Source organism: Triticum dicoccoides, chromosome 4B (genome assembly GCF_002162155.2).
Source record: "Triticum dicoccoides isolate Atlit2015 ecotype Zavitan chromosome 4B, WEW_v2.0, whole genome shotgun sequence".
Classification (NCBI taxonomy): domain Eukaryota; kingdom Viridiplantae; phylum Streptophyta; class Magnoliopsida; order Poales; family Poaceae; genus Triticum; species Triticum dicoccoides.
Window position 1 is genome coordinate 577,023,772 of NC_041387.1, and position 16,127 is coordinate 577,039,898.

Genomic DNA, 16,127 nt, shown 5'->3' on the forward strand with positions numbered 1-16,127 from the left:
TAGAAGCCCTTCGTGATCGAATCCCCTTCCGGTAGGACGTCAAAAAGGTCCCTAGATGAGATCTCACGGGTACATAAGGTTGCGGAAGTGGAAAAGTGTTTTTGTGGCTCCCCCTGATGGTTTTGGGGTATAAGAGTATATATGGGCGAATGAATTAGGTCAGGAGATCCACGAGGAGCCCACAAGGCAGGGGGCGCACCCTCCAACCTTGCGGGCGCCTCGTGGCTCCTCTGACTTCATTTCCAAGTCTCCTGGTTTGCTTCTAGTCCAGGAAAGATCATTGTGAAAGTTTTATTTCATTTGGACTCCGTTTGGTATTCCTTTTTTGTGAAACTCTAAAACAGGCAAAGAAAAAGAAAATGGCACTGGGCTCTAGGTTAATAGGTTAGTCCAAAAATTAATATAAAATAGCATATCAATGCATACAAAACATCCAAAATAGATAATATAATAGCATGGAACAATCAAAAATTATAGATACGTTGGAGACGTATCAACTTGCTTGTCATTTGATGTTGTAGGAGCATCACTTGAAGCTTTGTATGCGCCACTTGGCTTGTTATGGAGCTCTTCCTTATTATTGAGTGACATCTCATGAGCAACAATTCTACCAATGACTTCCGTGGGCTTGAGATCTTTGTAATTGGGCATCATTTGGATTAATGTTCACACAATATCATATTTGCCATCCAAAGCTCTAAGAATCTTCATGATGATGAATTTGTTGGTCATCTATTCACTTCCTAAGCCGATAATCTCATTTGTGATGAGAGCAAGCCTAGAGTACATTTCGGCGAATCCTTCACCATCCTTCATCTTGAACTTGTCAAGTTGACTATGAAGCATATCCAACTTGGATTCCTTGACGGACTCGATACCTTCGTGCATATAAACCAAAGTATCCCAAATTTCCTTTGCATTTGCAAGGTGGCTGATTTTATTGAATTCCTCGGGGCACAATCCATTGAAGAGAATATCACAAGCTTGAGCATTGTATTGCAACATCTTCAATTCTTTCGCGGTCGCTTCACAATCCCGTTCTCTACCATCCTCAAAGAATTCACCTTGCGAGCCAATACAAACAATAGCCCAAACGGCGGGGTTATGACCAAGAATATGTATTTTCATCTTATGTTTCCAATTAGCAAAATTTGTACCATCAAAGTAAGGACCTCTACGGTTATAGTTACCCTCGCTAGACGCCATACTCTCCTAGGTTGTGAAACCAAGACTATAATCACCAAAGCTATGGAAATCAAGGCTTACGGTGACCAAAGCTCTGACACCACTTGTAGGATCGAAAGTATGTCTAGAGGGGGGTGATTAGACTACTTGACCAAATAAAAACATATTATTTTTTCAATTTTAGTTGTGGGTTGATTTTAGCAATTATTACTAGTTAAGCAATCAACCTACACATGCAATTCTAAGGGTATAATAGTGGAATGTAAAACATTGCACATGAAGGTAAATGGAAGGGTTTGGAGAAGGCAAACGCAATGGGGAACACAAATATTTTTGGTGTGGTTCCGATAGGTGGTGATATCATATGTCCATGTTGATGGGGACTTCAACCCACAAAGGATAACGGCTGTGCGGGTCCACGGAGGGCTCCACCCATGAAGGATCCACAAATAAGCAACCTTTTCTATCCCACCATGGCCATCGCCCACGAAGGACTTGCCTCACTCGGGTAGATCTTCACGATGTAGGCGATCTCCTTACCCTTACAAACTTCTTGGTTCAGCTCCACATCATTTTGGAGGCTCCCAAGCGACACCTAGCCAATCTAGGAGACACCACTCTCCAAAAAAGGTAATAGACGGTGTGTTGATGATGAACTCCTTGCTCTTGTGCTTCAAATGATAGTCTCCCCAACATTCAACTCTCTCTCACAGATTTGGCTATGATGGAACAAGGATTCGAGTGGAAAGCAACTTGGGGAAGGCTAGAAATCAAGGTTCAAATGGTTGGATTAGAATCTCTTGATCTCAACACATGAGTAGGTGGTTTTCTCTCAGAAAATGAATGGTGGAAGTGCAGGCATGTTTGATGGCTCTCCTCAATGAGGAAGAATGGGTGGAGGGGTATATATAGCCTCCACACAAAATCCAACCATTACACACTTTTGACCCATCTCGGTGGCACTGATCAGAAAACTCAGTGGCACCGATCTGTGTAAAAATATGAACGTTAGGGATCTCGGTGCGACCGACGGGAACAACTCGATGGGACAGATGTGCAAGGGCTTAGGGCAAACCTGATCTCGGCGGCGCTGATTGCATTATCTCGATGGGATCAAAGTGAAGCAACAAGGCAACAAAGAATCAGTCAAGCCATCTCAGTGGGTCCGATTGCAACATATAGGTGGGACCGAAGTGATTGCAACAAGTCACAGAGAGCTGACCAGGGTGTCTCGGTGGAACCGAGATCCATATCATTGGAACGAAATTGTTAGGGTTAAGTCCAGATGAAATCGGTGGCTCTGGATAGGAAATATCGGTGGGGCCGAGTTGGGAATTAGGGTTTGGACATATTTGGATAGAAAAAGTGGCTGAGGGTTTTGGAGCAATATCACTAAGCACTTGAGAAACAAGATCATTAACTAGCACCTCATCCCCTTTTAATAGCATTGACTTTCCTATGGACTCAATGTGAACTTGGATCACTTCAACAAAAATGTAGAGTCTTGAGCTTTTACCATTCCTTGTCCTTAGCATTTTAAGGGGTCCACATCTCTAGTCCATGCCATGTCAATCATTGAACATCTTGAAATATTTATCTTCAATGGACATTAGTTCAATGAGATATATGTTGTTATGAATTACCAAAACCACCCGCGGATTAGTTGCACTTTCAGCTTGCCCTCTCCATCACCTTGGAGTGGTCCAATGTGGAGACCGGGTGCTGCTCCGGATCTGCAGCCTCGCCGCAAACGCAGCTCAGACTGCGTTGTTGGCCCCCCTCTCGGCCCGTGCGCAGCTTTGAGAGGCGGCATGCACAATTCGCGCCTCCCCTATGCCATCTCCTGCTCCCGCCGACTACTGCTCCCCGACATGGGCAGTGGTGGGTGCTTGTGCCTGCCCCGCCGGCCCGGACGCGCACGCCCGAATTAGAGGCGTGCACCGTTCGTCGTGAGCGGCAGCGGGAAAGGGACAGCAGGGAGGCAGAGCAGTCTGTGCGCCGCCGCCGCAGGACGCAGGCAGAGCCTGACGAGGATGCGCGGCTCCTCGAATGGGTCTACCTCGATCGCTTACGACCGCAAAGACGGACGCACGGCGGCTCTGTTGGAACCACGCCAAGGCGCTCCGGAATGCCAGTGAGCAATCCGACCACGAGGCAGCGGAGGCAACGCGGAGGTGGCTCGGCTCGTGAAACTCAAGCGACAGCAGGACAAGGAGTGGCTTAAAGGGCTCATAATCCTCTCCAACTGCTCCGACGACGACAAAGACGACCACGGCTCTTCGTCCGACGACTTAGACGATCCGCCATCAGACATCGACGCCTATAGATGCGCCGGCGACCGGAAGGGCAAAGGGCCGGTGAGGAAGTGGTGAATCTCCGCCGTCTCCGTCTTCAATTTCAAGTTTTTAGTAATCTAGTTTAAATTTGTCCGGCATTTATGTGAATTATGTGAACTTTGACGATTTTTTGGACATCTGTCGGTGATCTTTTGGTGATCGGCATGTGCATTTCTCTGTCCGATTATATGTTTATGTGATGGCCTACGCTGTTTTTATCTACGTTGCATGCTAGTATGAATACGAGGGCTGAATATGAGCTACAAGGATGTGAACCACAGGATTTGAGGAGTGCCCGGTCAATGCTTCTGCGAACATTTGAGGGCCTGATTTGTTGGAGTTGTGTCGAATATTGTGTACAAGGTAGGTTGCAGTTGGACTCTGAGTAGTATTGTGTTTACATAGGATATGGAGTCGTGTCCTAGTAGGACACTTGTATCCTAGGCCTCTCTTATATAGCGAGGGTAGACACATGATGTAACCTATGCCAACATAATAGCACGGGAACGCAGGGGAAGCCGGCGGCATGTGCCGGCGTCTAGGGCGACCCGGTGCGGTATTGTAGCGGTGTCATGGGGAGGAGCACCCATAGTCAGGCCCCGGGGATGTAGCCATATCGGTGAACCTCGTTAACAAACCTCGGTGTCATGCTTGTGTGATTGCTTGGTCCTCGGATGATCGACGGTATGCCTCGGATTTATTCTAACAAGTGGTATCAGAGCAAGGTTACGGGAGGTTGATGTGCGTTGATTTAGAGGAAGATTGTCGTTGAGTTCGTCGCGGAGATGAAGTGCGGAAGATTAGTCTTCGGCCGAAGCTACTGCTCGGATGGGAAGCAAGTTTTCCGTGAAAGTCATCTTGTACCACGGTCATCGGTGAATATTGGAAGCATCGCGGCGGAAGGATCGTGATCGGCTGGTTGGCAGCTGACGTAGCGGCAACCCTAGGCAGCGCGTGCGAAGAGTACGGGCTGGCCCAGGCGGGGCTGGCAGGTACACGCGGCCAGGCATGGAAAAGCTGGCTAGGCAATTGGCACGCTGCGTGGAACGGCTGCAGTGCAGATCCGATCGAGTGCTTACGAGATTTGTTTGAAAAAAAGGAGGACCGGGTCCTCGTGTACGGCACGGACGGAGGCAACAGATCAAATCAGCAGATGAAATCCATTGGTTGATACGCATACATCGGAAAGCACGCACATGGCAAAGCAATAGCAGCATCGGGAGTTGAGCTAGATCACCTACACGTGAAGATCAAAAGTTTTTGGTTGAATTGCTACTAGTACTGGGAGGTGACCACGTTAGGTTTGCTTATGTACTTTGGCATCGTGGAAAGAAGCTCGGTTATTTTTCACAAGGTCAGCTGTACAAAGAATCATGACGCCATCGGGCATCGGGTTTGAGGTGGAGAAGTTCAATGGAACTGAAAACCTTGGGTTATGGCAGACATGGGTGAAAGATTGTTGGCACAACAAGGATGCTTGAAGGCGTTGTAGGAAGTCATGTCAGCTAAGATGGAATTGTCTGGTGATGGATGGAAATTTCGTGGAAGACGATTTGGGAGCCTTGAGTGTGTCATACAGACGGACAAGTTCGGCTGGGTCGGACTAAATAGTCTGACGGATCGACGCAAGTCGGTTGATACAGAAGACAGTGGTGGGATCGGCGACGACGACATAGGAGCGTGATGCTGATGGTGACCGACTTCTGGGGCATGGAAACACGTGGCGCAGGTTTGAGGGCTTGTATGACTTTGACAAGACTATGGCGCGGGGTTGATCCAAGACGGCGTACGCATGAGAGTTTGGAGTCGACGGGGCGCGAGGGTGGACTGATCATCTACCATGGAGTCATGTTGAAGGTGGAGCTGAATTGAGGGGCTATGGTGTAAGGATCCAGGGAATCGAAGCCTATTCAGCAAGGAGGAAAAGCGAGTGACACGCAGTTCGGACTGGAGCCCAGTGGTCTGATGGAAGCGTGAAACTCGTCATCGGTCGGTGATGATCGGTGGTACTCTGCAGTGGGGGTTGAGTACTGTGGTTTCGCGACCCTTGAGACTCGACAGGGACAGCGGAGGCTCGAAGCTGTAATAGCGGCGAGGCGTGCGGTATGCACGGGGCATGGAGACGGGCCAGGGCTCTGGTGGTCAGACATGTGGTGAGATAGCTGCGAATTTGACTTGGGATGACTACAAGCAACGGTGAAATTCTTTCAAGTTTCAGACAGGCGGTCAAGAAAGGAGCGGTGATGTTGAGTTCAGGTAACTCTTATGTGTGACACCCAATATGTGAGTTGTTCACTTTCACGCAGGTCAGTGATCAGTGTGTGATGACGTTGGACGGATACTCTGGAAGTTGGGAGCACAAACTAGAGCAACAAGGAACTTAATTTTGCTCGAGTGTTGACTATGGTCAAGAAAAGAAGGGACTACAAGTTGCAGGTGGAGTCATATGGAGTCTTTGGAGTAGCAGCGGTACTCATGGGATAAGCTCAAGTCCAATGTACATGGAAGTTTGACGCATGGACAAATCCAGGATGATGGAGTATATTCGCCAAGGTGGAGTTTGTTGGAGTTGTGTCGAATATTGTGTACAAGGTAGGTTATAGTTGGACTCTGAGTAGTATTGTGTTTACATAGGATATGGAGTCGTGTCCTAGTAGGACACTTGTATCCTAGGCCTCTATTATATAGCGAGGGTAGACACACGATGTAACCTATGCCAACATAATAGCACGGGAACGCAGGGGAAGCCGGCGGCATGTGCCGGCGTCTAGGGCGACCCGGTGCGGTATTGTAACGGTGTCATGGGGAGGAGCGCTCATAGTCAGGCCCCGGGGATATAGCCATATCGGTGAACCTCGTTAACAAATCTCGGTGTCATGCTTGTGTGATTGCTTGGTCCTCGGATGATCGATGGTATGCCTTGGATTTATTCTAACAGGATTTGCAGGTGTAATCCTCTTAGGGGGTTTGGGGCTTCTCTGGATCGGAGACACGGCGGCGACCCTGAAGCAAAGTCGCTAGCTGCTGAGTGCTGACGAAGATCTTGGTTGTCCATCTTGGACGTGCGTGTAAACGGGATGCCTTGGATCCCCAGCCGAGGCTGCTTGCCTCGCACTGCTGCTGCTTCAGCCTTCAGATTTGGAGCGCGAACTAGCTAGCAAGTGGCACTTAAGTGGTGGTACCAAAGGTGGCAGCAGATTCATGCCAAAGATACTGTAGCATGTTTAACATTCTGCGAATGTGCAGATTCATAGCTCCTGCGCCTTCTCAGCTAGATGCTCGCTGCCAGTGCCAGCCTCTGCATGTTGGGTGGTCTCTGGCCACCCACTCTACTCACGCGATGGGTTTTCCCCGTAGTGAACCGTACCCAACATGCTTGTGACACCTGACACGTACTAGTAGTTCCGTTTGCCAAATTTGACATGTGGCATCCTGTATCTATCCCAGCACGCGGGCCTCATCACGTCTCCAGTTGCCACTCCATTTTTCTAGGGATGTCTTGTTGCTATGCATCAACATTGTTTATGTGATCTTGCTCTTCAATACCTCTGCTCAGAAGTGAGAGCCCTTACTGAAAAGGAGAGAGGGAAGGCAGTCAATTTTCCACCCAGGGTAACTTGGTTACAGTAACAAGATCCAACAGCAACATGAGGCACAATAATTCTCTGATTGGTGTTGGTGGCACGCAGGCAGGCTCGTTCGCAGCGTTGCAGGCCATCCACATGGAGGTAGATTCAGAGTTTAGACGGGCATGAGTGTGCGAGTGCGACACAGTTGCATTTGCTAGCATGAATGCCGGAGTTATTGGCTGCTGCTGCCCCCATCTACCCGGCCCGCATGTCGTCAGGAAATCAAGTGCACCGGGTCCCTGGCCGGCCGGCCGGAACGAGGAGATGGCGGCGAGACCACGGCGCCGATCGAGCGAGCGGTTAAAACCTTACGGTCAGTCACAGTTCTCACGTTTCTGGCAGCTTTCCTGGATGTGCATGTCCGATCACGGCAAGGCTCGTTTCTCTCCTGGCAATCGCTGTTCGACATGCGTGCGTGTGAGCCCTTCTTTGCCGTTTTCCCACTTCGACGCATGCGAACTCTAGCAGGTGCTCTTCAGCGCGTAGAGAGCCGGGCCTGCCGATCAGCCACGCACGCACGAACGCACCAAAGTGCGGAGCAGCGTGCCTGCCCGCGTACGTACGTACGTGGTGCGACCGGGCACGTCACGATGTCTGGCTCACGCCTTCGCCGCCTCCCCCCACCACCGCCCGCTATAACAGTTCACCCCCGACCTCACCAACCCCCCACCCCAGCTCACTCCCACACACCCACTCCACTTCCTCCACTCTTCAAGTCACATCGGCAGCTGCTTGCCAAGTAGCCAAGGCAAGGAAGTGATCGAGGAAGAGGGAGCGAAGCGGCGTCCCTCATGGCGGCGAAGGCGGTGCAGTGGCCGGTGATGGTGGTGGTGGTGATCATGGCCGTGATGGCGGCGCGCGTGGGGGCGGACATGGACGCGGACCGGAGCGAGTGCGCGGAGCAGCTGGTGGGGCTGGCGCCGTGCCTGCAGTACGTGCAGGGGCAGGCACGGTCGCCGGCGCCGGACTGCTGCGGCGGGCTGAGCCAGGTGCTGGACAAGAGCCCCAAGTGCCTGTGCGTGCTGGTCAAGGACAAGGACGACCCCAACCTGGGCATCAAGATCAACGCCTCCCTCGCGCTCGCCCTCCCCTCCGCCTGCGGCAACACCAAGGCCAACGTCTCCCACTGCCCACGTACGTCTCCCTCCTATTCCTACCTACCTACATGCATATGACCGACCTCGTCGCCGACCATCCCGCCGCCGTTTCACGTTCCACAGCACAAATGGTGTACGTCTCTGGCTGTATTTTGGACGGACGTATCGTGCAGGGTTAGCTAGAGATGCCTTGTGGCTTGTTCGGTCTGGCCCGTGACAGGGTCGGCCGCATCACGACTTGGACGCCACAGGCACCCGTCGCCGTCCCAAATTACTTCCCTTTCTTTACAAAACCCGGCACACTGGCACCAACCATATACAGCTAGGCTGTCGATCTATTATGGGAGCTGTTGTTTCTTCATTTTGTACTGGGATGGGATGAACTGAAGCACTGACTGTTGGCTATACTCATCTTGTGTGTGTGTGTGTGTGCAGAGCTGCTGCACCTTCCTCCGAACTCCAAGGACGCCGCCATCTTCAGCCCCGGCGGCGACAAGGGCACCGCTGCAGCTCCAGGTGATTGAGCCATTCCGTTCCCCACCTCCTCTTCTACCAGACTCGTAGTTTTAAATTGGGGTTTGTTCAAAACTGCGACACTTATTATGGATTAAAGATGGTTCCATTGATTCATTAGCATTGTGAAAACTAGGTTACGGGGGTGTTTGATTGTAAGGACTAGACTTTTTTTAGCCACAGGACTAAAGAAAAAAGACCCTTCAGAAAATGTTTTTGTAGTTTCTAAAGAAAAGAATTTCTCCTGTTTGCTTACACATAACTAAAAGGGACTTTTTCTAGTCTAGTCCCTGTAACAACAGTGTAACCAAACAGGGCCTACATCCAGCGTAACTTGCCGAAAGATGTTTGAACCATAGCCCATGTGTTGTGTTTGTTGCCATCAATGGCGCTTTTCACATACTTTTTCCCTTGCCGTAACGTACGTGTGTCCGGAAATTAATCAAGCCGGTTACTCATTGCTCCTGCAACACTGATGTCCCTCCGTAGTTCTGCTGTTTGTCACTCTGTCTGATGTACTAACAAGCACCGGTTTCGCTTTCCTCGCAGCCAAGGACAACACGGCGTCGACGGCCAACTCCCGCGCGCAGCAGGCCACCAGCGCCGGCACCGCCTCCTCGACGGCGACCGCCGGCGTTGCACTGGCGGCGTTGCTCGCCGGCTACCTTGCGCTGCTCCTGCCGGCGGACTTCCTGGCCACCGCCGCCTCCTTCTAGTCCATCTCGTACGTGCGCGTCTGTCTCCTTCCCCCCTACGGCGCTACCGAAGATCGATCAAGACCAGGGGAGTCAGGAACCAGTCACTGTGTTTGGGAGAATGAAATGCCTCAAGTAGGATCGATCATGCATGTTGTAGTATGTGACAGAGATGATAGTGGTGGTAGTGGTTGGTTTGTTGGTGTTGTATTGAACTCTTATGTTTTCGCTCTATGGATATGACGCAATAATTCCACACTTACGGATGCAGCTATGGATGACGTGTCGACCTGACCTTCGCTTTTCGTTGATGTTTGTGAGAAGCGCCTGTGACGTGGTGGGGGCACCGAGGCATTTGACAGATCCATCGCTTCAAGCTTTTCGTTCAAATGATGGTCGTTGGGTTCGGGGCTTATTTTCTACTCCCTCGGACCTATAATCATAACAAGCGTTGCAGTTTTAAATTAAGTTTAGCCTCCGATCAAAACTGCGACAATTATTTTTGTATTGGAGGGAGTAGTTTCTTTTTTTGGCAAATGCATTGGTAATCACTGAAATTGAATTTAAAGCATGATACAGGTCACCGGACTTTAGAATACACTTGTTATGGTCATCAAATACATAAAAACGATGATTTACGGTCACCGATTTACCGTAAACATCTGTCAGTGTGTGAAAGAAATAAATTAGAGGGAAAAAACTTCGGTGGAAAGAATCTTTGTTTTAACTCTTTGGTGCAGATAACCCTAAAAAAACTCTTTGGCGCAGAAAATCGGGTTAGAACCCAAGTCCTCACACAGGTGGTTGACGCGAGGTAGCCAGTTCACCTGACGAACTAATGTGATCGCATATATTCCTTCCGTCCGGTGAAAAGTGTACATATAAAAGAAAATTAGGGTAAATTATGGAGTGTACAAAATGCATTGAAAATGTGCAAGCCGTCATCTCTTCTCTTAAATTGCCTAACCCCAATGAGCTAAATGCATGTAGAAAATGAAAAGTCCATGTGTAGAATGTTATTGGTCTTGATTACCGTGTGATGAGAGAGAAGCATTTTTTTTCTACTTTAGCGTCAAATCGTCGTAGTTTCGCTGAGAGCGATCCACCGGTCGCTTCCACTTGGGCCGGCCCACGTTTTGGCTTCGATGTTGTTTCTTCGCTCCACTTAGGCCGGCGCACATTTCGGCTCCGATGTCGTTTGTTTGCTGGGGATCCCTGTTTGGGGAACCTTCTAGGATGTTTCTGCCTATTTTGGTTCCCTGAAACATTTTTTAAAATGTATTTTGTTCTTTCTACATTTTTTTTTTCGTTTTCCCTTTTTTCAACTTATTTCTTTCTTTTCTTTTCTTGTTTTCTCTTTTTTGTCGTTTCTTTTCTCCAGTATCTTTTTGTAGTATAAAAATTCACCGTGTATTTATAAAAAATGTTCATCCTATATTAAGACAACCTTCATCATATATTATGAAAAAGTTTGCAAGGCATATTACAAAGATATTCATCGTATATTAAGAAATTGTTCAACATATATTAAAAAATTAATTTTCTATTTCTAATTTGTGCATTACATATTAAGAATTTTTTAACGTATAGTACAGAATCTTCATTGTGTATTTTAAAGTTGTTCAGCGTTTTGTTACAAAAAAGTTAACTGTTTTTAAAAATTTGTCAATGTATTAAAAAATATTGAATGTGTTTTTTCATACTTGTTCAGCGTATATATTCATAGTTTCATAAAATGTTTAAAATAGAAGTCGACCAATAAACCGGGAGGCTATGGTGAACAGTAAGCTACCGTATTGTATCTGCTACAGTACACAACCCTATAGTCTGCAGATTGCTTTTTCATAGTGAAACTGCTAATGGGCCGGCCAGTTACAGCGCCCCTGTGCGAAGCCCCAGCTCCTTGACGCACACGTGTGTACTACAAGGACTCGAGAGCTCCTCGCTGGCGCCTTATGCGCCAGCGAACGAACCCAGCGCCCACGCACGTGGTTATGCGGGCCGGCCCAAGAACGAGGCGAAATATATGCAGCCCTCGTTCTGAAGATAAAAAACAAATGGTCAAAAAATATATGTAGAAAGAGGGATTCGAACCCACGTGCCATCGCTCACATACTTCAGGCTTCAACCACTGGACCACGATAAGATTGATGCGTTTTGTACGAGCACATTTTTATTTGACCCCGAGTTCCTGCGGCAGTACAAATTATTTGGAAAAAGTGAACAAAAAATTGAACAAAGAATTCCCGAATTTTAAAAACAGATCATCGATTTAAAACAAGGTCGGGGATTTCAAAGAAATGTTCACAAAAAAAATCAAAAAAGTTTCATCATTTTCTTTAAAACTTCACATATTTGAAAAAGGTTCATCAATTTTGATCAAAAAAAGTTCATGAATTCTCAAAAAGTTCATGGCTTTGTCAAAATTTAATCGATTTTGATAAAGAAGATCACAAATTTGAAAAAAAATCACAGATATAAAACAAGTTCATCACTTTTCATAAAAAAAAGTTCACGGATATGAAAATAGTTCATCGAGTTTGAAAAAAAGTTCATTGAGTTTGAAAAAAGTTCATCGAATTTGAGAGAAAAGTTCATGGTTATGAAAATAGTTCATCGAGTTTGAAAAAAAGTTCATTGAGTTTGAAAAAAGTTCATCGAATTTGAGAGAAAATTTCATGGATATGAAAATAGTTCATCGAGTTTGAAAAAAAGTTCACTGAGTTTGAAAAAAGTTCATCGAATTTGAGAGAAAAGTTCACGATATGAAAATAGTTCATCGAGTTTGAAAAAAAGTTCATTGAGTTTGAAAAAAGTTCATCAAATTTGAGAGAAAAGTTCACGGATATGAAAATAGTTCAACGAGTTTGAAAAAAAGTTCATTGAGTTTGAAAAAAGTTCATCGAATTTGAGAGAAAAGTTCACGAATATGAAAATAGTTCATCGAGTTTGAGAAAAAGTTCATCGAATTTGAGAAAAAAGTTCATCGAGTTTCAAAAATGTTCATCGAGTTTCAAAAAAGTTCATCATATTTGAGAGAAATGATCATCGAGATTTAAAAAAGTGCATCGAGTTTCAAAAATGTTCATCGAGTTTCAAAAAAGTTCATCGTATTTGAGAGAAACAATCATCGAGATTGAAAAAAGTTCATCGAGTTTCAAAATAGTTCATCGTATTTGAGAGAAACAATCATCGAGATTGAAAAAAGTTCATCGAGTTTGAAAAAATGTTCATCGTATTTTGTGTCGAACCAGGAAGAAAGAAAAAAGAAAAAGAAAAGAAGGACAATAGAAAATGAAAAAAAGGAAATATGATAAAAGAAAAGTACAAGGAAGAAAAGAACTAGAAAGGTGCAGATAATCAGATTAGGCTTGGTGGGGTGGTGGTTTGTGTTGTGTGCGAGGAAGCAGCAGGTATCCAGTTCGAATCCTAGTGCTCCCGCTTTTCTTTTGCTTTTGCGCTTTCGAAAAGGGCCGGCCCATATAGCGACGATGTGAGATCGGGGGGTGTGCGCCCTGTACGAGATGGCAGGCGCCGAATAGGATTCGGCCAGGGACTCTACCCTTTCTGTGTGGGGAGCCCCTATTTCTCGCTTGACACAAGCCAGGAGCAAAGCTCTCGCTGAAGGGCGGGCGAGCTGGGCCTGCGCTATTCTGAGCCTGCGCGCATTTTGACTTAAGCTACGCTCCAGCCGCTCCTATAGGCGCGCGACCCGCGTGACCGGGCGCGGAGAAGCCACGTTGTTTGAGGGTAACGGCATGTGGTAAATAAAGTAACGCATTTAATTCTATTACCATCTCTCTGTCCTGTACGTCCTGATCTTGGGTTGCCACGTGCCTCACTTCCATCTTTCCTTTTTGTTACTGACAGTAAACATGCTAGCATATGCGGTAATGGAATGCTATGCTTTTATCAAGTTACTAGTAAGCATGCACGTGCAACGCACGTCTCAAACAAAATGAGTTGATATAATATAATATTAAAATATATTTTCAAAAGAGTGTCATATTTTGTGAATCTATTTTTTATGTTAGTGAGTTTTTATTACCGAGCCAACTATCTTTTGCCAATGATATGAGCCCGCGTGTAACACATGATCCAGAAACATGTCATCACATAATATGCACGATGACATAATAATTGTATTATAATTTGTTACAAAAAGATATTTTAGAGTCAATAACTATGCATCTCTTGAAGGTCCCTCTTTTCAAGCAATGAAGGTCCATCTATTGATGCGATCTATGATGCTTCGTTCAATTGATGGGATATTGTCTTGAGCTTCATTCTCTTCATACTTTAAAATATGCACCAAAAATTGTTTTCTCAGTTCAAAATCATCCTACATATGCATTATGCAACATTGTTATAACAAAATAATGCGCAATGTGTATACAAATAAGCATGGTGTAAATACTAACCTGGGGTATGGGAAAATATAGCTGTCCATCACACATTGAGTGCATGAAATTAAACACCAAATAACCCGACAAGGCACTGCATTTATAAAATATTACATTGTCTATTGAATAAATCAATTAATCTTGTAATGCATTGAAAAGATTCATACCCATGTGAGTTTGTTGGAACAACAGGAACTTTCCATTTCTATTTAGAGATGTCGTCTTTGAATGCAGGGTTTGCAACTTGGAGTGCACGGTTTAGGTTGTTGACCACAGTTTTAAGTACATTTTTTCCCAAAATAGGTATTGGTATCGGATCCATAATTGAGACAACTTTTTTATTTTGATCGAAAACAAACAATAGAAATATCCCACAAATATCCCAAGGCAATAAAATCTGCAACGATGCATACATTTAAAAATTTAAAACATTAGTTAAGACATGACAAACCATCGTTACAAATTAAAATTTTAAAACTTACTGTATGACACTGTGAAATATGATACTCATTACTGTCTGGCCAGCTATCAAACATCCATTTCAACATAGCAATGTCCATATTTCCACGATGACGTGAGTCTCGTGCATAGTAGGACATGAACTAAAATAAGAAAAAGAAAATATTAGTTCCATGAGGCAAAATGTAATACATGATTATAATGACTTACACAAAAATTTAGATCCATGTAGTGACATGGAATGTCTCTGAAAAGCTGGACTTCGTGGCACGCTAGTATCCGTACAGCCATATTGAAGCAATCAACATCCATGCATTCATCATTATTTAATATGTTTTTTATTTGTCTCAAATTCAAACTAATGGGATAAGGATCAGAGCTTTTCACCCATTCGCTTCTGTAAAATTGAAATTATGTAAATTATAATAAAATCATACTAATTTATTAAAATACAAAATGAACTAAAAATATATGGCTTACTCTAGTAGAGCGACATCATCAACCATACCGATGAACAAACAAAGTTCATCTATTAAGTCATCATTTGTTGGAGTGAGAGAGGGCGAAAGGATAAATGATTGCGACTCCTGCTCAACTTCTGACGATGTATTCGATGGTTTGAGGTTCTCAGGGGGTGTTTCCAAAATCATACAATCCGTGGGATCTGTGTTGTCTTCGTCATCTTCAATGTCTCGATTTCTTATATTATCATCATTCAATTCCGAGTCCACTAAAATGACGGCTAGTTTTGTTCTAAAATCTGTGATATGATCCTATTAAAACAGAATTGATAGTTAAATAGTGATACACCATAGAATGTAAGTATAACGATACACATCGAAAAATACCTGTGTAGGAGAGTCAGACAAAATTTCTCCTGTGAAGTACTCCATAAAATTTACCATCCACAAACCACACGATGACCTGCATGATTACAAAACTTAATATATTCAATAGTTTCTTTTATCAATTTTATAGATATTTATATAAGAAGACTTTTAAAATCATCAAATGATCATGACTGTAACAAAGAAATGATGATAAAGCAAATCCCGCGCTCACTCATAATCCCTCTCTGAAATGTATGAAAAATAATGTAAGAAGTTAATATAGTTTGGTTAAACGTGCTTAACAGTGGAGATTAGTGAAGTAGTAGTATTAAATAAAAAAACTCAGTTAGTGAACCTTCTACTGCCCCCTCACTCCCTCCTCCACAGGCACACGCCGATTCCTTTAACGCAGCTAGCTAGTCTCTGCTTGGAGTTCCACGGCAGATAAAACACCAGGCGGCTAATGGTTTTCCTTGTACGAACATACATACATCAAGGAAATCTCGACGAAATCCAAGGTTGGGCCCAACTAAACAATGGCGGATGTGATGTGATGGAAGGCGACGGCTGAAGATGTTCCAAGGTATAATTGTCAGTAATTTCAGCCTCACGCAAAAGTCTATTCAGGAGAAACAGTACGTACGTACGTACGTACGAGAGGAACCCGTGAGCCGAAATGAGCCATTTCAGGTCGGTTTCCTGGCTCCACAGGCACACGCCGATTCCCCATTCTTCCCTCCCTCCCTCTATCCTCCTTCACTGGCACACGCCACATTCCCCATCCACAGCCGGCGATCTGTGGTGGCCGCCCCTCCCCTTCGTCACCACTGCCAGCCGCTGCGGAGGCCCTGATGCGCCCCGCCCTTTCCCTTTGTCACCACTGCCGGCCGCCGCGGAGGCCCTGATGCGCCTCGCCCTTTCCCTTCGTCAGCACCGCCGGCGGCCGCGGAGGCCCGCGATGTGCCCCGCCCCTCCCCTTC

General features: G+C 45.7%; 1 protein-coding gene across 1 annotated transcript; it reads left to right on the forward strand.

The window, feature by feature from the left end:
• The first annotated feature begins 7,803 nt into the window (after positions 1-7,803).
• LOC119291524 (protein YLS3-like) lies at positions 7,804-9,729 on the forward strand. The gene is made up of 3 exons (XM_037570299.1): positions 7,804-8,284; positions 8,683-8,763; positions 9,310-9,729. The coding sequence occupies exons 1-3, from the start codon at positions 7,942-7,944 to the stop codon at positions 9,474-9,476; spliced, it is 591 nt and encodes a 196-aa protein (XP_037426196.1). The 5' UTR covers positions 7,804-7,941; the 3' UTR covers positions 9,477-9,729.
• The last annotated feature ends 6,398 nt before the right edge of the window (positions 9,730-16,127 follow it).

What these genes read in the sequence shown, in the direction of transcription:
- LOC119291524 (XM_037570299.1), top strand. Translation starts at nt 7,942, where the DNA reads ATGGCGGCGAAGGCGGTGCAGTGGCCGGTGATGGTGGTGGTGGTGATC. An exon ending in CAACGTCTCCCACTGCCCAC is followed by an intron (nt 8,285 to 8,682) that starts GTACGTCTCCCT and finishes GTGTGTGTGCAG; the next exon opens with AGCTGCTGCACCTTCCTCCG. An exon ending in GGGCACCGCTGCAGCTCCAG is followed by an intron (nt 8,764 to 9,309) that starts GTGATTGAGCCA and finishes CTTTCCTCGCAG; the next exon opens with CCAAGGACAACACGGCGTCG.